The sequence below is a fragment of the Mycteria americana genome, chromosome 1 (genome assembly GCF_035582795.1).
Source record: "Mycteria americana isolate JAX WOST 10 ecotype Jacksonville Zoo and Gardens chromosome 1, USCA_MyAme_1.0, whole genome shotgun sequence".
In the NCBI taxonomy this organism is placed as follows: domain Eukaryota; kingdom Metazoa; phylum Chordata; class Aves; order Ciconiiformes; family Ciconiidae; genus Mycteria; species Mycteria americana.
This window is the reverse complement of record NC_134365.1, coordinates 62,245,165-62,272,176: the sequence shown is the minus strand read 5'-3', so window position 1 is coordinate 62,272,176 and position 27,012 is coordinate 62,245,165. Positions and strand designations below refer to the sequence as shown.

Below are 27,012 nucleotides of genomic sequence, written 5' to 3'. Positions count from 1 at the left end.
ATGCCAGCAATATGTTCTGAAGAGCATGAGTAATCCCTGGTGTCTGAGAATAGAATTAGGATGAGCAACCCTATGAAAAGCCAGTAATTCCTCCTTATTTCAGCCCCTGTGTGCTCTGAGTCACACTTCAGATGATGCCCTAAGGTCAGTCGAAAAAGAGATCTGAATTTCAGTGCAGCTTAAGGGTGCACTGCCATTGCTGAGGAAAATACTTGTCCATTTAAAAGTCCTTTTAACAAAGGCAGCTAACTCACTACAAGGGGAATTTGCATGGGCAGAACAACTTGCCTTGCAGATGCCTTGGCCCTTACATTTGTTAAGTTATACTCCAATAATTTCACTTCATAAAAAGTGTCCTTAACTAGCAATGGGGAAAACTGCGAAGGAAGTGCACATAGGGTGAAAAAAAAGAGAACTGAACTTCAGTGGAACTTGGCAAATATTTTAGCGTCTGCTTTGCCCAGGAATTTGTGTTGGCTGCTCTGGTTGTAGCTGTGGTGATGGGAGGCACTGGAATTTTTCTTGGATTTGATTTTCGAGGGGGGTGTTCCCCAAGTGTAGCCATTTGCATTGCAGGACAAAAGCCAAGCTCTAGCCAATAAAACTCGCAAGCAAACGTGTCTTTTGGCAGACTTGACCACTGCTACCTGTTGCAGGGCTTACTGATGTTTCCTCTGAAGCCAGAGACATTGCCCTGGATAGTGTTGGACCACTGGGTTTGATCCACTACAGCTGTTGACCACAGTGGGCAGAGGTGTAAGCATCCATCACCTCTAGAAATTGCACCCTACAAAGCAAAGCTTAAAAAATTGCTTCTATGCCTATCTCCTCCAAGTCTTTTCACTAAGAGCTTTGCAATTAATATCGCAGTAGTCTTGCATCAACCACAGATTTTGCTTGTAGGTCCTACTTTAATCTTGAAATACATCATATATTGCTTCTCCTTGTGTATTTAGTTAAGCCAAATGTATGCTTGTCTTTTCATGTACCTTGTTTAACTTAACCATGATCCTGTATTCTGCCACCTTTAAATCAAGCCAGTTCTACAACAGAAACTTTTGTCAGCATTGTGAAGTCATTTAAATGTACAGCATTGTTCTTGGTTTTAAGGAATGGAAGCATGTTCATCTCATCTTGTCAGCAAACTGACATTAGCAGCACAGTTTAGTATGCTTGCAGGCCAGGTATGTACCATTCTGGCAAAAATGTTTCTTGCAAGGGTCTGCGCTAGAGGGGAGCTTCCTAAAGCTTGCCTGGATGTTTTTCTATTGAGGATAATAATAACAAATAGTTAATAATAAAGGTAATAATAAAGATTACTAATAGGTAATAATAAAGGTGCCACATGCATTTTGAAGATGGGAGTGGCTCTGTATTTAGCCCTGGAAACGCTGTCCTGCTCACCAGCTTCTCAAACTCTCCTCAGAGAGGGGAAGAATCTGCTCCCATCCCAGGACAAAACTACTAGCGAGTTTTGTGAATAAGGGAGAAAGCTGTAATTCCTTAATGGACAAATAAAGCACAAAACTAGCCTGTGATCTATCAGTACAGGGCAGGTGGAGACAACAATGCCTTTCAGATATGACTGTTCAGATAATATACATTGCATTCTTAGAAATACTGCCTCTCATCAGTCTGGTTTGCATTACCTGGGAGGTATGCAGTCCAAGAAGCCATAAACTTGTTCTGTCTAGAATGAAGACAGATGAAATCCTCTCTGAAATATAGGAGGAAGCTGGCCAGGTAGCGGAGTGACATCTAGTACAAAGTATTTTAAAATCTGAAAAAAAGATGACCCGTATATTTCTGGAAAAGGACACTGGAGATCTCCCTGGAACCAAGAGTTAGATACTGCAAGAACATGGGCTTTCCTTCTAGTTCAGTACTTCAAGTTGCAGAGGGTATAAAGGCATTAAGGCATCACTGTAGAAAGTGCAAGATGCAGGACAAGGTATTTCAGAAACGCAGCAGATTCTTCAGCTTTGGGAACATGTTAGGTGTGGGGGTTTTCTTATTTGGAGGGAAGATGAAGGGGGCAAGACATCTGCTTAGCTCCAGAAAGGATTGTCTTTCCATTTTCTGTGGTGGTAGCTTCCTGGAGGTGGGTGGCCTTTTATTCATGCGTACAGTGAATTGCTGACTGAGAAATCTGTGTAGGTAAATGAGCTTTGTGCTACTTCCACTGAAATCAGCTGGGGTAGGGAGGTTCTCAGTGACTTTTTTAATGGGATCAGAATCAGTATCTTAAAAGACGGTTATCATATATTAATAGAATAACATTGCTAACCACATTTTGACTGACAGGCAATCCTAGGTTGCACTACAGGGCCCTACGAGGCATGAGGTAGGGGGGTGCCTGACCATTAACATGGGTCTCTCTTTGTTTGACTTCCTACCTTCAGACAGCACAGTTTAGGGCAGCTGGTCAAATGAAAGGTCCACTGGCTGGGTGGAATCATTAAAGCAATGTGCTTTTTCCTTGGGGGACAAAAAACAAGACCTGGTCTCTTTACGGTATGGCTGTTTTAGGCAGACAAAGTTAAAAACTATCCCCGCAGAACAGAACCAAAAAACGTGTCCAGAAGATTTTCTGATCCACCTAACTAGACTGCTTCACCCTATGGTGGTAGGAGTTGTGATGGGAATGGAGTCATCATGGTCTAAGGATGGACAGAGAGACAAAGAGTCTGCAATTTGCTGTTTCTATTTCAGGTCTCAAGGTGGCTTACATGCTTAAAAGCTTGTGCATATTCCTTCAATAATACTAGTTCCCCCTCCCGAAGACATTCTGTAAAAATTTCACCTTCTGTTTTTAAGAGGATGAAGCTAGTCAGTATAAAACAAAGTAACTTTTTCTGAGATTCTTTCATTACAGATGAAAAGTTGCACAGACACCTATACATCTCTCACAGATACCTCTATTTTCTAATGGTTTTGTTTCACATTTCGACATGCTCTTCAATATTAGCCTGCTTGCCATTTTTTGATAAATTGCACCCTGAGTTTACTACACACTATATTTCTCTGTGCTGTTTTTCAACTGCAGGTTTGTTCTTTTTAGAGCTTTATCAATAAATAGTGATGTGGGTGGTTTTGTTTGTTTGGTTTTTTGTAAAGCTTTTTTGTTATACAAAATAATCTACAAAACACTGTCTGGACTCCTTTTGATGTCACTGGCATCTGGTTCTTAATCTTTTAAGTCTTTCTTTCCAGAAGCCTCTTGGATGACAAGACTATTTTTATTCAGAGATACTCAGCGCTGGTTGTTATCATGGGAATGGTAGGTGATCACACCTACACTACTATCCGGACTCCCTACTGTTCTGCAGCTGCTGAAGCTTCCACTCAGAAGTATGCTTTAGAAGAAGTGCCTGAGCTGTTCGTGTACCTATTCTATAACTTGGCACCCGTCTGGAAAGACAACTGCGTTTCCTTGTGTTCCCTCGATTATGTTCTTCTCTGTAGGAAAACCAAAGCACAGCTGTCTCAATCTCTAAAAAAATAGGCTGCTGCATTTCATTGTCCTGACTCACCAGACATTAGAAAGGTTGTCATAGTTTGAAATTTGCAGAGATGCTGCAAGCGTGCGGGTGGATGTAAAGTTTGTAATCGCCAATGTCCATAATGAAGGTATTGTTTTATAATGTTCTTTTAATAGTAAATGGCAACACAGCTGGTGATTTTCTTCCTGCTGCTTTAAAATGCTCCATCGTTCCATCAGAGGATGATGCTCAGAAAACAGGAGTAACTATTGTTAAGCCATTCTGAGCAACTGACCACCTTCTCTAGCAGCGTAAAGCGTTCCTCTTCTTGTGTTACTTGACTGTGTATTGAGTTCTAGGCTTTTGCCCTCATCCGTCGGTGTCTGATCCACACTCCTGGATACAGTCCAGTTCTTTCTGTTAAAATACTGCAGTTGCTTTTGTACTGCAGCATATGTATTGACAGATGGATGCGGAAATGCCAGGCTGTGCTTCTGGTTGACTTTTGTCGACTGACTTAAGGATTCGCCACTTTGATGCGTTACATATTAGTCCTTCTCTTTATCTAGTGTTTTTGATAGAATGCCTTTGTGTTACATTTGAGGTTTGGATTTAAAAGAGAAAAATCAATTTAAAGTTTCCTTTACATTAGAGAGAGTAGAAAATGGTCACTGCATATCAAAACTGCTACAAAGAACCCTGGAAAAATCTACAGAAAGTAAGCAAAATTAATATTGTGTAAAACCTTAATGAACAATGGAAATTATTTCTAATAAAAGGAACTCTAGGCCAAGCCTAAATAATCTACTGTTACAAATGTCTGCCTAATTATTGGTTTATCCTTGAGGTAAAATGCTTTTAATTGGCTTTCAGAAAGTCTGAATGGAAAACCTTGATGACTTCACATGTTTCTGTCACAATTACCCAGGAGAGAATACTCATACTTTTTGGTTTTGTTGGTTGGGGTTTTTTGGAGGGAGTTTTTTAGGGTTTTTTTTTAGCTTAACATCTGTTTTACCCCACTTGCTTCCCAGCTTTGGGCTGGGTTTGCTCAGGGCTATTTTAATTTTAACGACCCCTCCCCCAACCACAGACAGAAATCCGAGGGTAAAAAAATCCTTTTACACATGAAGATGGTATCAGCATCAGCAAAATGATTTTCACTTCAGCAGAAAGAAAAGAAATAGCAAACCAGTATTTGGGTGCATCAGGAGAACAAATAGAACAGTTAACAGTGCAAGGATAAATGGTATGTTGCTAAGAAGCTGGTTTCATTCAGCAATGTACTTTTCAACACCCGTCTAGTTCTGAGCAAGTGGATAGTCCCAGTTCGGGAGCTCTACTGTGTGGTTAACGTTAGAACCCTAGTTCCAGACGTAGCTGGCCTGCAGTTGCTCGTGCACCCCCGGCTCACCGGAAGCCCCAGACATCCCAAACCCCGATGGATGCGTGGACAAGGCAGATGCCTTTTGTTCTGTTGCACTAAGCTCTTCTGCATTCCTCCCACGTACGGTCTCGTATCTCATTGCCTGTTGTTGCTCTCCGACTACCGCGAGGTAGACTTCGGTGGAGGAACCATAAGGGAAGAACCTTTTGTTTTCCACAGGCAAATGAGCAATCAGTTGGTTAATTCAGAAAACTTAAACTCTCACGCTTAAAAACAAAAAAACCTTTCATTTCTGGCATGCCAGGTGGCACTGTTTTCGTTAGGGATGATTCAGTACTACTGGAAGTCAGTGTTTACACCGATTATACATATTAACAGCTACCAGTCGGGACAGTGCAACACCGAAGAAGAAACGACAACAACGACTGGCTATAAAATGATGTCTCGCACCATACTGAAGCGAGGGAAGACCTGGAAGAAGGCATTCAGGATTAACAGAGTGACAGGCACCACACAAAAAAGAAAAAAAAAAAAAGTGGGAGAAGAGAATTTCTCTCCACAAACGGGGCGTGGGGAAAAGCCTCCTTTGCGCGGGGCGACGGGGGGCAGCCCAGCATGAGGCGGCGGCCCGCTCCTCGCCCCGGGTGGCGAACCCAAAGCCTCTGAGGAGGGCGAGAGTGACCCAGAGGCGGTCAAGTTCACAGGCAGAGGGGCCGCAACGACAGCAGCCCCCGTCCGTCCCCTGCGAGGACGCCCGGGGCCGGGCGGGGCCCGACGGAGCCCCCGCAGCCGCCTCCTCCCTCAGCGCCGGCGTTGGCCGTTGCAGCGCCCGCACGCGCTCGGCACGCCCCGCCCCGCCCCTCCCCCTGCGGAGCGCGCCCCGCGGCGGCGGCGGCGGCGGCCCCTCGAGGCAGCCCGGCGCGTCCCCGCCCGCCGCCGCCGCCGGGCGGGACCATCTCTCCCCGTGGCGAGGGGGGGGCGCGCTCCGCCCCGGCTCCCCGCCTGGCCCGCCTCCCCCCCGCGCCGCGCAGAGCGCCCCTCCGCCTGGCGCGCGGCGTGGTCACGCCCAGCGCAGGCATTAGCGCCCCCCGGTGCGGGGCGCGGGCGCCCGGGCATCCTCCGGCGCGGCGGCGGCGGCTCCTCCCCGGCACCTCGGAGCGCCGCCGGCGCGGAGCGGCTCTCAGCGCCAGCCGTGCGCGCTCCGCCGCCCCTCTCTGCGCCGCCGGGCAACGCCATGAAGCCGGCGGTGCTGGAAGTAATGAGGATGAACCGGGTGTGCAGGATGGTCCTGGTCACTTCCGTGGGCTCCTTCATCCTCGTCATCTTCTATTTCCAAAGTATGTTGCACCCAGGTAGGGCACCGGCACCGCCGCACCGGCACCGCAACGGCATCGGCACCGGCCCCGCGGAGGGTAGCGCCCGGCTCCGCGCCGGCCCCGCTCCCCGCCGGCGCAGGTGGCGGGCGCCCCGGGAGCGCTCGCCGGCTGCCGTCGGCCCCGGCTCTCGCCTCCCGGCGCCGCTGCGGCAGGCGCGGGGCTCGGCGGCGGCGGCGGGCGCAGCGCCCCGCAGACCGGCCGGCAGCCCCGTCCCGGCCACCGCCTGGGGCAGCCGCGGGAAGGTCGCCTCGTCCCCCGCAGGAAACTTCCCGCGGGAGGGAGGAAAGTTGTTTTATTTTTAAATTCTATTATTTTCTGCCTTTATATCGTGCGTTTGGGGGGAGAGGGACGGGGGATGGCTCCAGCCGGCGAGCCTGCCGCGGCGGAGAGCGGCGCCGGGAGCTGCCCGGCCCCCGCGGGTCCCTCCGCGCCGAGAGGGGCACCCCCGGCCCCCCACCCGCCGCCGGGGCTGCGGGCCCTCGGCTTCGCTGCTTGTCGTTTTTGGAGGTGTGGGGACACCGCGGCCGGCCGGGGCACCCGCGACCCCCGGCGGGCAACTTCGCGCCGGCTCGCCCAAGTTGGCCGGAGCGGCGGGGGCGGCTGCCCGGCCCGGGCCGTCCCTGCCCGCGGCGCGGGGGAGCCGGGCGCCCGCAGCGGGGCCGCTTCTGCCCGGCCCTGCCTTGCCCCGGGGTGCCGGGGCGGCTGAGGCGCGCCCGGTGGTGCTCCTGGCCGGGCACGGGCCTCCGCACGGACCCAAACCGCGGGCGGGCGTGCGGGGGCGTGATAAGCGCCGACCCAAACTCCTCACCGCCTAACGCGGCTTTAATTTTCCAGTGTACGAGCGCAGTGGACACTAAGGGTGTAGCTGTACTGGGGGTAGCGGATACTGGCTCCCGTGGAAGTCACTCCTAGGTCGGCTACTGATTCCCACAAAGGTGGGATTGGGCCACGGAAACTTCATGGGGTGTCTGCTGCGCGCACAGATCCATCGTGGATTGCAGTGAGACTGCTTTTGTGCAGCTTGGCTGGGAAATTTATCCAGCATGGCGAAAAACAATTTAATCTTGATCTGTCCGTCTGTCTCACTTTTTCCCCTTCCTGCCTGAGAAATGAGGTGGGAATTGCACTTGCGGTGTCTTTTTGGAGGGATCTGACAGCTGAGCAGAGGAGCGGGGCTTGTAAGAGGCAGTGATACCTCTTAGCAGACCAACAGCTGTAGCTGGCAGAGTGGCCGCACTTCTCGGCAGGCGAGGCTTCTCAGCCCTACCTGTAAGTCTCTCCTACCAGCTCTCGAGTGTCGTGGCTACAGGCATAGCTGTAGCAAACAAGGGAATCGCAGTTTGGGGAAAAGAAAAAGGATGTACTCAGTTGGACTCTTTCCTTCCCTTCTTGTGGCTGCCAAAGCATAGTTGATGGAAAATGATTTTTCCTTAAAGGTTTTGGAGTCAAAAGGTTGAGGCTTAGTGCACTGATAGGATTAGGAATTGGTAGATCTGCTGTTCTGTGGTGAAGCCAAGTCCCGTTTGGTGTTTTTCTATCAGCTGTCTGCTCCTCCAAAGTTGGTATTATTTGCCTGATGAATGTGTTCTCGTATGGTGCCCATCTGTGTTAATACCTGCCAGCTCCTTGGAAAAATTAGCATATTTTTTCTTTCCTGCTGTGTCTGCTCCATGCTTACTGGGTTCACGAGGAGTGCTCAGCCCTTAGCAGACCTGGGGAAGGCTTTATTTCAGGGCTTCAAGGCACCATGCAGAATTGTTTGTTGTGACGCAGCTTCACCAATTTAATAAAAGTATGATATTTTAACTGGTTGCATTCCACAGGTACTATAGTTTGCATATATATTCAGAAAATTTGGCCAAGTGTTATTTTTTTCCCCTTGTTTCCGATGAATTATACTGCTGGAACACAAACTTAGTATGCAGTAGGTGAGAGATTAAATTAAATATTCTTCCGTGAATTTTTGAATGTAGAAAAATAGCCTTTCAAGAATTCTTGATATGCTCTATAGCTAACTGCTGGAGATTATGGCTTTGTATTCGTGCTATTGTGCAACTATAAATAGGTTGAGATTTTAGTACGATTCAAAGGATTTACCATGAACTCTGAGGAGAGAATGCTATGCTGTGAAATCACCGGGAGGATAATCTGCACCCATTTTCCATTTGACGCATATTTAGGTTGTTAGCGTGAGCGCAGTGGATCTGGAAATAAACGCGATCACAACCTGTCCATCTTTATTGTACCTTTTTGATTGTAACCGATTCTGCTTTTTTTGGCGGGCTGTTTCTATAGTGGAAACTGCTAGGAATCTATTAAACTCGTCTAGACCCATATAGAGTGTGGTCGTTCAGTTTATGTGCAGTTTGTAAAGCTCAAATAGCTTTTTTTCGCCAGGTATCTGTTGTGTGGTTATGTGTACTACCACCTTGGTGCTGCAAGTGATAGATCGATGTGGAGCTCTTGAAGGGGCAGGAGAGAGGGAGGTAGCAGACCTGCCGAATGTGCTATACGTCAGGTGGCAGATCGTTTCGAGGCATTATATCCTTATTTTCAGATACGTCAGTAGCCCTTCTTGATGTACGTCTAAACTCACTGGAGCTGAACCCTAAGCAGAGTGCACATGAGGTGGGACAGGGCTGGAGGTATTAAGAGCTTTAAAAATCTTGGCCGATGCCCTTTTGGGTGTTCTGAATTTTAGCTGGTCTCTGCTGGAGTCTGCGTCTTAGGACAGCTACTGGAGGGAGCTGTGTCTCATACCCTGGCTTGCCACCTGTCACTGTGGTCAGTAGCTTGCAGCGCTCGGTAAGATAGACGCTTTGCAATCAGAATTAGCTGCAAAACTCCCACCCAAACCTTTTGGATGGAAAATAAGGTTAAGTTCTTTGCGGGAAGCATCAGCTCCTTACTCAAAATCTGGCAATTTCTTCACCCACCAACTTCTCTTGGTGACTTTCAGGAGGCTTGTTCTCTGCCTACCAAGCTTTCCAAACAATTTTAGGTGTGATATAGAAGGGGAAAGATGCTAGAAGGCCATCAAAGGATGAGTCCAGCCCCCCTCGGGGGCAAGACAACTCTTCATCTGTTAGACGGGCATTTTCTATTTTAGGAGGTCTGAATGTGGATCTCTTGCTAGAAACATGAGAAAAACAAATTTCTGCTGGCAGTGGGTTTTTTTGTTTGGGATAAATAAATAGAAAAATGACATAGTTAACAGAAGCCTTTCTTAAAAACAAACAAACAAACAACCCCCCCCCAACAACAAAAACACAGCTGAAGCCTGAAGCGGGGAAGGTGAGCTTCGCCTTATCTTTGTGAAAGAATGTGATGTTGTGTCCCTTGCGCTGTATCTCCAATACCAGCATATTGGAAGGAGATCAGGTGCTTTTCACTCCTTGTTCTTTTTGGCTCCGTACCCGTTCTTTGTTGGGAAGCTTGTGGTAAATGTGCTGTCCGGTTAATGCACCTTTGCATTGTCTGAATTTTGGCAGAGATTGCCTATGTGCTGGGGAAGCCACCCTGCCAAATTAGGTTCCCCGACCAGTTGTTGGTGGGGGAAGGTGGACGGTGCTGCTCTCCAGTGTTCAGGAGCACTGTAAAGAAAACTTTGGAGATGATCCTGGCTTGTGTGGCTTATCTGTGGGTTTGGGGGACTGTTTGATCCCGAGGGAGGAAATGACAGCCGGGACTTCGGTGTGTTTTCCTGTTGCCTGTCTAGCCTTTTCTGAAAAGAAAAAACCTGTTCTGCAGTGTTTGCTATAGCTGGATGGAGATTCTCCCCAGCTCTTTGCTCAGAATATTTCTCCCCTTCACTCTCCTGCCATGTGTTATCTGCATAACTAAGTGCAACCTGATTATTGCTCTATGCTCCTGGATCTTCTGTCTGTGTACAATGGGTCAGTCTTGGGGTTTTATATGACAGCCCATCATAGTTGTATCCGTTGCCTTTCCTGTGCAATCAGTTCGTTCGCTAGTCCTTAGCCTGCTTGCGCTTTCCCAGATGTTTGCTTTCTTCTGTAGACACCGCAGCTGCAGTGAGCAGGGCGACTGTGTGTCAGTAAGTGCAGGCAGGAGCTGCTCTGCTAGGCTGGGGTCCGACTGGCGACGTGCTGGCATCCTTCAGGATGAAAAATTCTACGTAAAGGTAGAATAATTAATACTGTCTTTATTTTACCTGAGACAGGTTTAGGAAACTAACTTATTCTAAACCTGGTATTATTCCCCCCCCCCTTAGACCAGAATGTTTTTGCTCCGTTTTTCATCTCCTGATTTAGATTTCTGCTGTTCTCCTGTGGATGCTAACAAAGGATAAATCTTCAGACTTGCCTCCTGTCCATGATCGTCTCAGTTACGTATGCAGCACTGTATGACTGATAGCTGCTTGTTCCTTACAGAAGGCTGATGTCTGCCTTTGCTCAAATGTCAGAACAATTCAGATCACATGAGATTTTTTTCCTTGTGTCTGAAGACAAGCTCACCATTGGTTTTGATGGAAGATTCTGTTTGAAAATCAATGAAGCAGTCTCCCATCTTGCAATTGATCCTTACTTTCTCCCCTGTTTATAAAGGGGAATGAGATCTGCAAAGCAGTGGGTGTGTGGCATTCCTTTGATGGACTCCGTATACTGGTTTTAAATTATTCTGTTTGGGATACTGAGAAATGGAGTTCATTTGACAGCCACAAGAATCTGGCCTTCATTTAATTGCATGCAATGAAATCCATCCCCTGGTCGCAGGCAGAAACCCTGCCGTGCGCCTGCGAGGGGGCTGTGCTGTATCCTTTTGTCGGTGTCCTTATAAGCTTTTCATTGATTTGCGTGGGACTGCATCATCAGTTTGAGCAAACTTACCCTGGTCCCTCTTTTCAAAGGTACTGGTAGTCTGGAACTGCCTTAAGTTGAGAGTTAAACTGCTCTTTGAATCTTCTGAAAGTCTTCATACTTACTGAATATTAAACTTATTAGCAGGGCATCTTTTTCTGTCTCGGTACATATGAGTGTAGCTTTTTGCAACACTGCTTGCTGACCTTAAGAAATAAAAATCTCTGTTTTTGAATGTATTTGAGCAAAAATTACCTGGCACTGTCAATAGTAATGTCTTAATAAATTTTAATTTATCAGAATGCTTATTGTTCCACAGTTACCATTTCTACAATGTAGATTTTTATAAGCTTTTAATTTTTTTTGTTACTATGAATCAATATTGGGAAACTGTGTGCTGACTTCCGTAGCACTAACAGTCTGTATTCACAGATGTAAAAGTATCATGACTTGGCTAAAGTCTAACTTTTTCAGAGAGAAAGTCAATGTGAAGAGAAACTTTATTTTTCCTTTAGAAATAAACATATAGAGCAGAAATGCCCAGCGTTTTTTATGAACAATTTATACAGTTGATTGAGTGCAACTAGTATGTCAGTTTTATCTCTGTATAGGGTGAGCATATTTCTGAATTCTTAAATTGTTTCCATTACTTTTAGAAGTGACAGGTAGTTTATCTTGTACTGTACCATGTAACTAACTCTAAAAGTGGTTCAGAGAATTGGAAGAAATTAGATCCGTGTTACTTTTCCCAAAGCCAGCACTACTGTATTTTGTTTGACTCTGTTGCCAGACGTACTGTATCAAATGCAGGCTGACAAAGCTGCTGCAGTTGTCCTTGTGTGAATGTCATTTCAGCACAGTTTTTTCCTCTCAAGCCTTTTGGGCTGATGCATATGTATTATGTATCAACTCTAAGGTGATCTCGAGGGAGTTAAGGACAGGGTTGGGGAACGCAAGGGTTTGAATCTGATGATTTTTCTTGCAGATTGTTCACGTTGTTCAAGGCAAATGTTTGAGTTCTGTGTGTGCCTTGTCTAAGTGTCAATGTATATAAAATCAAGTGCTGATGTGCGGGTGAAGGTCCGAGTTCAAATCAATAAAAAGAGCAGGAGTTTTCCCCTTCACATTAAGGAAACAAAATTAAGTTCAGGAATTTTGTATTTATGTACACCTGGCGTGTCTGGGATAAAGACGAAGAGATGTCTGTGGTGGGTCATTTAGATTGAGCAGCCACCTACTATATTACAAGGATAACTTTTCAAAGCACATTTGTGTTTTGTTGGATGTTCCTGTTCCCTGTGGAGCCCATTCATGTAAGATCTTTGTGGACGAGGTAGGTATTTGTCCTTAACAGTCGCAATTCAAACTGTAGAGTTCAGTTAATTCTTCCTTATTTCTGTTTCAGTATCCAAGTTATAGATAGCATCCTTTTGTTGTGGGCAGAATGCTTGTATGTGACAGTGGTGTTTCTGGCACAAGCCTCATGCTCTAACTAGAAGATGAGACCACCAGAGACTATAGCGAACCAGCGAGAGAATTCAGTTCCTAATTATCTCTGGCTCGTGCCTCCAGACAGAGGGATTTTCTTGGATTCCAATTTTGTGAATGTAATCAGTGGAGGATGCAGAGTGTTCCCCTTTCATGTAATTGTTTGGCACCTGAAACTAAGGTTTTATGAATAAATCAAAATTCTACCGCATATACACTTGGACTCTGTGTCGCTTCTCTTGCATAATGTTGTTATCCCCCATTTTTCATTTAATGCCAGATCGATAAATGTGGTTTGTTGGCTTGCCCTCTCCACGTACTCCTTAATAAGGAGTTAGTTGTTGGTGAAATTGTCTGGAGTAGGTCCATTCCCTCCTGTCAAACTGAAGTTGTAGGTTTTCAAATGAATGGCCCCTGTTAGATTTCAGCTCCCTCCCCACTGTCCTCTTGGGTTTTCACACCAGCTGTAGCATCATTAGGAAGTACCTAATGAAAGGCAGCCAGTGTGCAAATAATGTGCATTTATGTATAAGGAATAAGTGCACAGAGGGTGGTGACCATCCCGTGGCAGCGTACGTCCTCTCCTCTGCCCCTTCTGTGATGTCCTGTTCGGTCCATGGGGGCTGGTGGGGAGCCCCTCGCAGAGGGCATGGGAATTGCAGATGCGTCTGTGGGAGCTGGCTTGTTTTACCTGTTCCAATCCATGAACTTAGAGGATTGAAAAGCTTTGTGCTGGCAAGTCTTGGAAAGCCAGAGCAGGTGAGAGGATCCTCATTTCTATGACATGCTAACAGGACTTTGACTAAACAGCGTAGTATAAATAGGTGCAGCATAAGCATTTGTTAATTTGCAGCAAGCAAACTTTGTGTCCATGCAAGTCAGGGAGACTTCCCTGTATTGAAGAAATTTCCCTGCCTTAAGCATTTTGTATTTAAATATCCAGTTTGTTTTTATTTTAAACTAGTATGCTCTTTTTGGTTGCTTTTTACACCTTGCCCAATGTTGGCAATGAAAGTAAATGACAGCTTTGCTTTTGGCCTTATTAATTTTACACGTTAGAAATGAGGTCCTAAATGAGGCATTAACATTTAGCTTGTAAGCATCAGAAGGGGATGTTATTTAAAAGAAATAAAATTAGATGTCTGCCACTGGAAACTTTGGAGTAAAATGTCATTAGAATGTACTGACTGACATTGAGGCTAGATTTGGAAACTTAATATTTCAGTTTTTTCCTCCTGACAAATTTGAATCTCTGGATTCAAAAAGCTGAATATGACCACTTCCAAAATGCTGACTTAAAAAAAAAAAAAGCCGTGCACACAAACGTGTGCACATGTACCCACCCATCTTCTCTCTCACTACAAAATCTGTAGTTGGTGGCCCAGGTAATTCAAATGCATTGATTTCTGCAGTGCAAACCCTCTTCTCCTAACAAGGCTGCTGTAAGGAATATGAAGTTCTTTGTTATTAAAAGAAATGCCAGAAGTGCCAATGGCTCCACGTAGGTGCCTTTGTTATTTTATTAATTGAAATGTATAGGTAGTGTGGTTTCTTATTTCTGTTATTCCTTCTCAACTTATACAATGTTTGGAAACATCCAGCTTGAGAGAAGTCATGATTTTATGAATTCTTTCTAGCCTGCGGAAAAGCAGGAATTTTTATGGGGGTATATCAGCTTAAACAGTAAGAGTGCCTCTTCAAGGTAGCCTTCATCTTGTTTGTGCCAGGCTGTAGACACTGAAGGATGACTTTGCATCCATTGCTATCAATCACTGCTGCAATGGCTTCACACGCCTATGAAAAAACTTAAAAGAAGGTGCTGGGGGAAATGGAAAATACAAACAATGCAATCAAGTAGAATTTCTCACGGCCCTGTGATTCCAGGGGTTTGAGAGATGGTAACTCTAGCCAACAAATGGCATGAAGGTAGGTATAGCACACCGTGGAAAAACAGGTGTGAAATGATCACATCCTGTAAATGTTGTCTGCTCTTAATTTTGCAATGAGGAGTAGCCTTGGTTTCAAGGATGTGAGTGAAGTGATCTGCATGTGGTTTTGCAGGATCTGGCTCCCCTTCTCTCTCTTCTCTAGGAGGTGAAAGAGGAGGAGGATATGGTCCTTCTCGGCCGTGCTTGGTCTGCAAAGGAACTGCCGCTGCTGCTTTGAACGTTGTCTCAGGCTAAAAGATGCCATCCTTAGTAATCTTAATAGCAAAAGATCGCGTCTTTTTATGTCACTTGGCTGGGTGGTTGGAGACGATGGTTTTTAATTGCAGAGTCCCCACATAATAATCCACAAGGAATTAAAGGCACTGTTGGGTTTCAATCCACTTCTCAAAAACATTGTACTCTGTAAAAAGCAGAGAACTGTGGGGGTTTTTTTCCTAGTTTGTTTTATTTTAAAAGCCAACACTTCCTATTCATTTTTAAGACATTCTGACAATTCAAGATACGTTTTGTAAACGGTAAAAAGGTGTGTTTCAGGACCCTCAGTAATGCCTTCTGAAGTCACTTAACAAATGACATACTTTGTAGCCCGGGATTTTCATGCTTTTTTGGCTGATAAATGATTATATAAGGGGGTCAAAAAGTTTAAAAGGGATAACTTGCAGGGATTTTTGGATTAGGGAAGGTAGACATATAATTAATAAGGTGGTTATAATTGGATCCTATGGATGATCTCTACTGTAATACCTTGTCTTAAAACAGAGCTTTAGGTAGTTAAAATCCTTTTAAGGGCTATTTGCATTATTGTGCTTTAAAGTTGATTGGTGTGCCAGCAGAACAAAAATGTCTGCATTATCTGAAGTGACCCGACACGGAATAGCACATTCTGCACCCACACTGGTGGGTACCAGGAGCTGAACATGTCCTTCTAGTAATCTGTATTTTTACAGACTGTGTTGGAAGTGAGAGCGGAGAATTTATAGTAACTGAGGGGGAGGGAAGTAACACTTTTTAAACACTTGGTGATTAATAAAATGTGTCAGTTGGGGTCATAAATATAAAACTGATAAAGCCTGTCTTGATTATGTATTTTGGTCTTGATCAGCTTCTAAAATATATTTGAGTTTCCAGATGGGGATAAGCACTTTATCTTTGGAGTTAAGTGTGTGTATGTGTGCACAGAATTATGAAGTTGACTAACTGCTAATCAAGTGGGACAAATACAGCAGAGAATCAGGGTGGCTGCTGGCACACGTACTCTGCCTCCCAAGCATTGCTGTGTCCCGCTCTCTCGGTTTAGTAATTGCTGCAAGATCAGTCAGCTGGACATTGTGCAAAGTTCCTCCTGCCTTTGCACTGGCAATCCTGTGGACCATGCCTGCTGATCTCTGCCTCTCCACCTTCCTCCTTCTCTTGCCAAACCAGGCTTGGTGGTCCTTCGTGGCAACTTTAGGGAAGCTCAGATAGGATGAACATGGCTGCCTGCTAGGCTGTTGGGTTTGGGGTTTTGTTTTGGGCAAGCCGTAAGATTTTGACTTTTTCTGAAAGGAGTACATTAATGAGTGGTTTGAATGTTCTGGTGGATTGATTGCATGAGGTCTGCGTGATTGACTGGAGGAGTCAATGGTTGCTTTTCAGTTGATTTGAGTGAGCACTGGGTCAGGTCTACTGTGCCAGAGCAGAGGCTTTTTGAATTGCATAAAGGGCACACATCCCCTGTGGTGATAGAAATGTAAGATTGCAGGCTTGGGTGGAGCTCTGAACTTTCTCCCCTGTAAATCTGGGTCGGCTCCATTGATTTGGTTATATCAATTCTGGATCAAAGCTACTGTAACGAAAAGCAGAATTTGTCCCTCTGTGTCTTCCTGCAGAGCAATATACAGTAGAATAACAGCTTTGCGTTTCTGCTTTCTCACTTATTTGTCCTTCACAGAGTACTTCTGCATTCAAGTGAATGGTAGCTTTCTCCCTATAGAGATACGTGCTTGAAGTATTGAAGGGGGTGCTGTCTATTTTCATTAGTTTCAGTGGAAATGACATTGATGGATAAGCTATATGTAACTGTTAGCATGCAGGCCATCAATATGATCGAAGTCTTCTGGTTCTGCTGTAGAGCTTCTCTATCCCACGCAGAAAAGGCTATTAATATTTCTGGTACGACAGCAAATGTGTAATTGCATTGAAGAAAAAACTGGGAAGAAGTTGGGGCTTCTGGAGCTGTTAACTATTTTGAGATAAAATTCTTTTGAGATACTAAATGAGTTGAAATGGATAATGTAAGACAGACATGATTTAATTAAAATTGTCTTCATATTTGGCTGTCTTGATCCAGCTTTTTTTTGTTTGTTTTTCCCCAGAACACTTCAGTGTTTCTGGTGAGTCTTTCTGCTTTCTGTTGTCTGTTTCCCAAACTCTTTTCTTAAAATCTTCCAGAGTAGAGAGAGAATATTTGCAGAGGATGCCAGGACAGTTTGCAAAACAAAAATACACGTGGGCCCATTGTGTCTGAATGACCAGTAATGCACAAAGCCTATACATCAGTATAATGTGGGTGACTTATAGCCTCATCTATCTCAAGAATGCTGTAACCAGCGTGGTAACACGTTACTGTGAGAACTCTGTGCAACTAGAAATGCGTCTCATTCCCTCCAGTGTGGTTGGGCACCAAGGGAAACGGACCATAATTCTTGCATGTCTAAAGTAGCTTGGGTTGTTTCCCATTGCCAATCTTTACGTAGACTTTTTTCCCTTTCATTTTAGTTTTCTATGTACTCTTTAGACCTTTTGCTTGGTTCTGCATTCATTGGGATGTGACGTGACCAAGACAGATTTATTTCATGCTCCCTTTCCAGCTGTGAGGGGATCTCTTGTCATCAGATTGTACCTCAACTGCTGTTACCTTGCCAGAACGGTTTATGCCTGGAGTACTTCTCCAGCATTGTGGGAGCCTGGAAACACTGCTGAATGTCAAGCAATGTGTGTTGTATATTGGTTAATGGCAAGTCTGTGCTTTCCTGCTATCTGCTGCAGTTGAAAGCTTTCACTAGCAGCAAGTTAGGAGCAATATTTCTGGAAATCTTTTGAGAGTTTGGGCCCAAGTCTACTTCTGTGGTAGTAATACCGTGCTTTCATCAGAAGGCTTAAAAATGTTCCACAAAGTAGGTCATACTTTCTTTTTCACTCTACAGCTAAGGCAACTGAGGCATGGACAGGAAGGGTATGAGTGCAGGGATTTGGTTAATGGTTTCCCATCAGGTTAGTGACACATTCGGAAATAAAACTTGAGGGTAGGATGGTTTTGTGGAGCCTGACACTCGCATGATCTGAGGGCTGCAGTCCCCTTTAGGGTTGAAATAGATTGTAGGGCAAACTAGATGTCAGGCACAGCCAAAGTCCCAGCCCTCAGCCCAAGGGACACCACTGCAGCCCCATCCAGGTGTGCTCTAGGCTTGTGAGGATGACTGTTGTGGACAGTGTTGTTTGTCCTTTGTGGTGCTCCTGCCAGGATAATCCTCCTGGAAAATACCTGGGGCTCTGAGAGCTCCTTTTGAGCTCTCCTGTACAAAGCGTTGCCTCCATGGGACCATGAGTTGTGCCCCAGGTCATCTGAGTCCTGATGCTAAGCTACAGACATCCCCTGCTTGGTTGTACTACAGAGCAGAGACATAAACAGTTCTTGCTTCTAATTTTTCACTGTGTTTTGCCTTTATGTTTAGGTTTCTAAAGTGTAAATCTTCCCTGTGCATGCCCTGACAAAAGCTGAATGGCCTTTCTTTTCTGGATCAGAAGTTGAAGGCATACTTGAAGGAAAAACATCAAAGGTCCTCACTAGCTCTTGGGAAGTAATTCGAGTTACTGGCTTCAAATACTTCAGCATTGTGCACCCAGCTTGATGCCAGGTTGCATAAATGGAGCTTGGAAGCAAGCAGCAAAACATCCTCCTTTTCAAGTTGAGTATGGTGAAGTTTGCTGCGTAGGAACATCCGACATCTTTGGTGCTTCCATCACTTGAGAGATGTAGTCACAGACTAGGAGCATAGTGTTGCCTAATGGAAGAGGGATGCTGCAGCTTGGGAAACTGGGGTTCTCCTGCTGGTTCTTTCCTGCCCCGTGCAGACAGCATTTCAGCTACCTTATTCTTCAGCTACCTTCTCGCTTGTACTATTTAAGCAACAAGCAGCCATTTCTTTGTCTGGAATGGTTATCCTCTATGTAGTGTTCAACACAGAAAAGTGGTTGTCTAGTGGTTGTCTACTGCCATGACAATGCCATTACGCAAATATCTGTTAAGATGTCACGTTATGGTTTGGACGTAGACAAACTGAGATGGAGGCCATGCCTGTGCTTAGAAATCTCTTTTCTGGAATAGCAAGCTTGTCTTACTTGAGGTGGCATTATGCTTGGACAGCTTTTGCTAGTAAAAGATTTACTGGATTGATGATCAATATAGGTGACAAAAAGGCCTGCCTCTTCCCTTTTTGTTTTCTTTTGCCTTTGTACCCAGGTCTGCTGGAGGTTTTGCTGGCATATCTAAGTTTATTTAAAAAAAAAAAAGAGAGAAGAGCACCTACAATAAAACCATACCCTTTGTATGGTCTTCCTATGTCAGCAAAGCTCTTAAGTGTTGATCAAGGCTGATATGCATGATTCATCCTGGATTTTTACTCATGCCCATGATAAACATATTTGTAGATTAAAATATTGCCTCTCTAAAATATATTGTCCCTGCACTTTGCTAATTCTTACTTTATTGCAGTTTTAAGGTCAAAGTTCCTATCACTTATCAAAAAGGTAACATCAGTGGTCTGTGTGAGGGGCTGCAGCTGCTGGCTGGTCCCAGATCCTTCCCTTTTAGACCTTTCGTGTTCCCTGTGGTGGCTGTGGGACATTGCTGGTGTTCATTCCTTGAAACAGAAATCTCTGGTGTAGCATTTCATGAATGTGTTTGCTCCTGCTCAGAACGGCCCCAGATTTAAACCTAGCATCTTTTTCAGTTCCTGTGGAGATCTGGGGCATCAGAAGTAATGCTTCATGCAATGGTGGGGTTCAAGGTGGGGAAACTGATGCTACTTAACATGTTTGAAAGGGTACTTTCTACCTCAGCCTTGGAAATGTAAACAAAAAGCTTCCCATCTATCTTGCTGAACATGTGTGAGCGTTCCCACAAGTGCACAGGACTAACAGCTGCAGTCTGTGAGCTGTAGTCCGAGTGAGGCATTTTGATGAGACCCACCTTTTGTCAGCACTGCAAGACATCTAGGAATACTTTTCCTCCTGTCTTTTCCCTCCCCTGCTGATCTGTGAGTCTCTGTTCCCCCTCTTAGTCAAACAAGCGTAGCCAAAAATGGACCTGCGTCTGTGAAATTGTGGGGTTTGTTTGCTGCTTTGTCGTCTGTCAGAGATTAATTTTGCACTGAATTATGAAAAATGTTGCTCTGCCACAGGTTGTGGCTGGTACTAGATTGCCAGCACACTACATCTGCGTTTGCATGCTCAGGAGAGGGGCTACTTTAAAACTTCAATTATAGCCTAAAAATACATATGGAGTCTTTTTTCCACATTTAACTTCCGTGCTGGAAATAGGGTTGTGTCACGTTTGTCGTCTTTTCTAGCTGTAGGGAGTTTTAAGCGTGACATAGTTATGTAGCAAACTGGAAAAACATACACCTATCGTCCTCAAGTGAAGGCATGTAGGAACGGCACTATGGCCCTATCAAATACCGTGTACGTGGAAATTAAAGGAGCTGATTTTTGAGCAGACAACCAGTGTTTACGTGTTCAGTTTATATAGCAGCCCTTTCAGTTTCCATCTGTTCTGTGCCCTTTGGCAAGCGGGTTTGCCATTTTTTAACAAGCAAAGACATTGTCAAGTTCAGGGAATAAGACTTGGATTTTATTGCTTTCTTTGTCTCTGTTATAAGATGATCCTTAGGGAGAAGAGATTGACCCCAGGAAGGAAGGAAGCTTTGTCTTCCCAGGCTGCCAATAATCTGTCGCCACAATACGACGTTGAGAGGTCGCTACCGCAAGTTAAGCGTTTATGACCCGAATGTATATCACTTTCTCATATGCAAGTGAGACAGCTACAAGGGATCATGCTGTAAATGAACGTGATCCGAGAACCCCGTGTTTGCGTTTCTGCATCCATGGCTGAAGTATGGCTGGGACTTCTTGTTAAGGACTTTCATCCAGAACAGAGGCTGCAAAGATCGGAGTTCATATTCAAGTGGACTGTAGCAATTAGCTGGCAGGAAGGAGGGGTCGGTTGGTTCCTGCTTTGCTTCCGTCTCTGTCTTTGCTCTTCTGCAGCACCAGGATACTCTCTACCTTTGTGGCTCTGCTGAAGCAGAGTCCTGTGGCGGGCACGCCACAGACCAGATCTTGAGGGCAGGAGTCTGTCGTGCCTGACGTGCAGTGGCAACACTGACACGTGTAATAGAGCTGCTCTGAACCTGTGCACTTCAACAGAGGCAGGGGGTAGCCCCGGCACAACAGAATGGCAAGGTATTGCTGAAAACAGTTGCTGGCTACCAAAGCTGGTAATTTTGACAGATTTATTCAAACTCAAGTGTGAGCCTCTGCTCGATCCCAGTTACCACTTCACTTCTGAATTGCTTTGAAATGGTCTTCTGTGCAGGTACAGGCTTCATGGGAGCTCCAAGGTATGAATGGAGAGAACACTCACACTTTTCGTTACTACTGTCTGTGGGTAATCTGCTTTGTTGGGAGACTAGGTTGCAGTAAAATGGCCAAATCAGTAAAATTAACCTCCTTCCTAGCAGCTGCCCACAACCATCCAGGAAGCTGTTGGAGGAGCTGGGAGTTGACCCTCTGTCAACAGGACCATTTCTTCCCTCCCAACTTGCACATCCCTGTTCTGCTGACATTGTCCAAAGGCATGGTCATTCAGTAGTAAACCTGAAGCTTACTAGGTTGAGCAGACCCCAGATGGATTGCCTTATACTGTGGTGTGTGATTTAAACTAGAGGCAGAAATCATTAATAGTGTCTGGTGCTTTCCACCTCTTATTGTTTGGGTCCTGAAGATTTTTACTTCCTGGTCAGAAAGTCAATGTGTTCCTTGCAAACTTTTAATGAGTTATTTTTAGTTCAACTTTGCTTCTACTTATCACTTTTTCTTTTAACACGGGGGAATATAGGTGTGAGGGAGCAGCAGGAGCAGGGCTCCCCACAAGGGGCGATGAGATGGGAGTCAAGGGTGAGCCCAGGGTGGGGAGTGCCCTCAGTGATGGGGTGCAGCTCCATGGCACCCAAGCAGGGTCATGACAGGCTCTGGCCATGGTCCCAAGTAGGGTGAGGTAACAAGTTGAGAATATGTCCATACAGAAGACAGGGCTTAACCATAAAAAAGGTATGAGGTCCATCCAGGAAGACCAGCCAGGAAGTTTGGACATCAGGAGAAAAGGCTGGGCCTAGGGGCAGCCATGACATAGCTTAAGTCAGGACTGGGTGCCCAGACCTGAGGTTAAGTAGACCTGCAGGCTTGTGGACTGGGGGTGTGGATGGGGGTTTCTAGGGAGGTTGGTCAGGGCAACTAAGGCCTGTTGGTGCCCTCAGGGCCCTGGCAGGAGGGTTGCTAGCTCATTTTTGTGATCTGTTGACTTACCAACTTCTGACAAAAGCTCTTCTGACAGGCATCGCAGATGGCCTTGCGCTGCAGAGGAGCCCAGAGACAGGCGGTAGGCAGTGAGAAGAATTTGCTGTGCCAGTTGTTCCACCACCATGATCATGAGGGTTTCACATTTTGTGCAGATGTAATGCATTGTGGTTAATCATTGCTTTTAGACTTTCCCAGTTTTGGATGGTAAATGTGAAGATGCTTTAGGGGGAAAAAAAACCCATCTCAAACCAACATTGAAACACATAGCAGTTATAGCCAGGAGCACCCTATGCCTGCTGAGCAGCTACTTCTTCAGACCTGGTGAAGTTAGTTATCCTTCAGATGACCAGGACAACATCTGATGTAATCCTGGGATTTGCAGCATTGTTTCAATATTTAAGCCCGTGGTTTGAGCTTAAATGGATGGGTGTAAGAGGATAAAAGGTTGGTGGGATATGAACATGTAGGTTATCTGATCTTGTTCTATTGAGGGGGAAGTTCTATACTAGGGGAATCTATTTCATCATGAATATTTATTCAAAGGAAAACTAGGTACTTTCCGCTAGATGGATACACATAGCCTGGCACATGTTTGTAGAGGGGCAGGACTGACTTTCCAGGTGTGCGGTCCCTGGCAGCGTTAGCTGGTGATGTGCAAGTGCATTGAAGGTCATGGCTTTTGTTGCTTCCTCTTCTTCTGTCATGAACCTGCTGCCCTCTTTGTCTGGTTTGCTGGCTCTGGTGGTGCTGGCATGCAAACTACACCAGCGTGCTACTCCATGCCGGGCCATTCTTCACAGTTAATGTTGGTACGCCTCTCAAGCTGGAACTGGTGGTGAAGCAGGCAAAACCTGGTCAAAGCACATGCCTAATTGGATTTGTTTAGATCGTGCTTTAAACATATTGGATTTTCAAATACCCGCATTAGTACTGAGGAGAAATGTGTCACCAGGTATTTTTTTGAGTCAGAATTTAAGTATAATTAAAAAGAGATTACTGAACTCAATAATATTAAAATAAATGCTTTCATTAAATAAAGAACACCACTGGAACCTGTGGATGCGTGTAGGAAGTGTGCTGACCCATCACCTGCAGCTTGACATTAAGGCAAGAGAAGTATTTCTGCAGGTATGGACAAAGGGAGCTGATGCTCACTGGGACTTCCTTACTTGTTGGCTGTTCAGAAGGTTCGTCTGGAGGAAAGGGAGTGTAATTCCAAAGGAGTGAGCAGAAGAAACGTACGTGGGTTCAGCCAGGAAGTGTCAACCCGACTAGCAACAGATTCCACAGTCTGCATTGGAATAATAAGCAGAGAAGTAAAATTATAATTATTAATTTACATTTTTATCCTTTTGCCATGTATCCTAGTTAATTTGCAAATGAATATTCTTTTGCAGCGTTGCCTGTCAATCAGGTGCATTTCACTCTGCCAGTCACCACCTTAGGGCTGGGTTATCAGTGCTAACAAATACTTCAAATTAAATTGGGAGGTAACAGGCACAAGTGAGAGCAGTTTATCTCCGGTTGGAAGGGCAAGTTCCCCTAATTCTCGATTATGTGTCACTCAGTTCCATTATGACAGGAATTTATTAACTTTGTCGTATGAGCAATCTAGTATGCCACGTTCTACTGCTAAAGATTGCATTTTTATGATGCATTTTTGATTAATATTGTTAGTGTGTGTGTTTTACTCCAAGTTATTCTTGGCTGTAATTTCAATCTTGTGCTTGACTACTTTTCCCTTTTGTTTTTACTGAAATATGTTATTCAGGGGCAATATCTTAAGGAAGACACTTCTACCTGTGCACAAGACTGGGAAGCGTAAGTAATTACTTGACAGGATGGCCAGAAAGACTTAGAAGCCATAGGAGAGCTTCTTAGGATTTTTCTAGCAAGACTGACTGAAAAGTGAGATTTGTTTAATACTTTGTTTTGATCTTTACAGCATTGCTGTAGAACAGCAATAGCATAGAGGGTCACGCTGCTTGGCTTTGCCGGTGATGATTACAATGCTAGAAGTAAGCTGCAGGCTACCGGGGTTGCCAGTTCTCTTGTCTTGCAGGGAGGCAAGAAGAGAAAATGGGATACATCACTGACACGAAAAACAAATGCTTCTTGTTTTATCTTTGTATAGTACCAAAAAAATTCTCCTGATTTATGTTAGTCTGAAAGAGACAGATTTTATGGCATCAAAGAGCTTAGTCTGGAGCTTGGAGCTCTTGTGAAGCCAAACCTTAACTGGAGTTTAAGTGGAAAGTTTGTCAAGTGATCTGGCTGTAAAAAGTTAGGTCTCGGGAAAGAGAATTTAAATTTATGTCAATTTATACAGTGTTAATCTCTGCAAAGCAGATCTTAATGCAAGATTGACAATTTGGGTCATGTTTGATATTGATTGAGAGATTGGTCCTTGATCATTTTAGATCCAGTTCCAAAGCTAAGTTTTGAGTTGGGATTGAGGATCAAAGCCTAAATGTCACTTTGTTTCAAGCTTGAGGGTCAGACTGAAGGGTCTTGTTTTAAAGTGGGTTTTGGTTGCATACTGTAACTTCAAGTGCAAAATACACCATCGTACTGAAAAATCTCCAGTCTTTGAGGCTTAAAAGACTCATTGAAGATGAAGGTGAAGCTGTTTGTGTGCTTGTAAGCGCTATGAGAAGAGGCTTCAGGAAGAATGAAAACGTGCAAGTGGCACAGAGGACTCTGGCAAAAGAGAAGCATTGCTTTGGAGTGAAAAGATGAACGTTTGAAGTTGTAGCATTTGTGAGTAAGGACGTGCTGCCCTCTTTCAGGGAGGGAGGCTGGGCAGGATTTGTTAGCCTCGAGAGGACGGCGGCTTTAGTAGGATATAGTAATTTTTAGCTGCTACTGCATCAATGCATAGAGCTAATGTGCTTATGGCTAATACAGTGAGGAAAAGCCAATGCAGAGAAAGTTTTGAGAGACATGCTTACAGACATGGCTGTAACTGTAGGTTACACCTTTAAACCACCCTTACAGACACAACTTTCAAAACCAAGTCATTGGCAGAGCTGAAGGGGAGATTGGACTCTTCTGTCCTTCTTGGACATGGGGGAAAAACACTCCTCACATGTCGTCATCTTCGTGCCTTTCCTCACCTGTGTGATGTACTACAGGTACTGCAGCGCGGGCGTGCAGCGTGACAGCCGGGAGGTGAGGACAAACAGAACTGAACCATCAGGAGGTCACAAGTGGAGGGCGTAGGAAAATGCTGCGGAAAAAATTGAGGGTAAAACAGTTAAATGTGCACGTGAAGAGAGAGTCTGTTCGTTCGCTTGAACTCTGTGTTCCTTACATTATTAATTATCTGTATATCATCCACTGCATGTCACCTGCATACAGTTGGCTTTGCCCTGGTCCTATCTGGTCCCACTGCACTGCTCTACTAGCTCTGGCACTTGCCTGTTTGATGAGGCAGTTCATCAGAAAACTTTTTTTTGGGGGGTGGGTGTGTGTGTGTGTGTGCATGCATGCGTCCCAAGTAGTTGTTAGTGAGTTTAATGCCTTGGGCCAATAGGTCAGTGCGGTGCGGTGAGCTGCTGGGGAGGCGCGGGTGCGAACAGGCGGTTAGGTCAGAGTCGCTGAGGCTGTGCACAGTCGCAGTGGGGTGGACCTTTCAGTGAGCTGTCAGTGTGGTCCTACCCCGGCTCCATCAGAGCTGATGAGTTTCAGCAAGAAGTAGATTTACTGTCTGCTTTTAATAAGTTTCTTCCTTCTATTTTCCCTTTCCAGTAAGTCAGTCTTGAGTGGACTGTAACAGAGCCAGTTAAAAATCAGTACAGTGAAGAGGCACGTCTGTTTAGAAACTGCAAAGAATGAAACATTTGGCAATAACGGATGTGTCGTCTTTGGCAGGTTCCAAAGAGATCAGAAAGTGTTTTTTCTTCATTAGCGATCCAAATTTTATCACCGCTACTGTGTTTTGGAAGCGCTCTCCACAAGGATGAGATGATGTAATTGCATAAATCCGAGATTTCTTATTTTTTATGAAGGACAGAAGCTTTGGATGTGGACTTGGTGCTGAAACTCTGCTGGTTCTAGGTCACCTTTACATCTCCCTTGGGCACTGAAACTGCTGAAAACCAAGAGGATCTGTGTTGGTCTGAGCTGCTTTAGGTTCTGCTATCAAGCAGAGGCTTCCAGGGAATGCTTTGTTATGTGGACACAGATGAAATGAAAAGGGTTTTCTTTTTATTTAATTTTTTTTTATTCCAAGCTCGGTGTAAGCTCTCTGCACCTCCAGCATGCCCCTAACAACAAATAATTTTTGGTGGTTCTAGGAAAACTTAGAGGGTTTTGTTTAAAACTGTCTCTGGTGGCTTTGAACTAGCCCCAGAGTCTTAATTAAACATTTTTGGTCAGGCATGACTCCACAGTGAGTCAAATCCTTTGCCTTTGGTGTTTTGTTTTATTTAATCACTAGACTATTTCTTTATTTAAAACACTGCAGCATTCCCATTCAGCTTCCTTTGTTAGTGTTAGGAGAGCTTCTATTAAAAATTATTTTAACTGACCTTTTTCTCTCTTTATTCAGCTTTTCATTCTTAGTGACCTATTCCATCCTGAATCTGTCCTTTTTCCTATCTCCTGCTGCAACTAGATTGTTTTCAAAGCATATGTTGCTTTTCTGTTCTTTGTCCTTTTCCCCGAATCCTTATTTGTATTCCCTTCACTCTCTCTGGTCTTGCTTTACATAGAAGTCAGCTGTTGCTCAGCCACCCACCAGTGGTTTTATCACAGGAGTAGGTGTGGGTAAAACTTCTTTGAAGAGTGAAAAGTTACATTGTCAAAGCAGCTTTGGGGTCTCTGTAAACTATTTCCAAATTCAGTTAGTAGTTTTGTCTGAATACATAAAAATATCTGAACAACATATAT

At 44.8% G+C, this 27,012-nt stretch overlaps 1 protein-coding gene across 2 annotated transcripts in view; it reads left to right on the top strand.

Moving 5' to 3' along the window:
* The first annotated feature begins 5,911 nt into the window (after window positions 1-5,911).
* The window catches only part of CHST11 (carbohydrate sulfotransferase 11), a 174,242-nt gene continuing 153,141 nt past the window's right edge, over window positions 5,912-27,012 (top strand). The window contains exon 1 of one of the 2 annotated variants that reach the window (XM_075502404.1): window positions 5,912-6,221. In XM_075502404.1, coding sequence (XP_075358519.1) covers window positions 6,104-6,221 — 118 coding nt within the window. In that variant the 5' untranslated portion in view covers window positions 5,912-6,103. The remainder of the gene's footprint in view (window positions 6,222-27,012) is intronic. The other variant, XM_075502412.1, reaches the window with a different exon arrangement.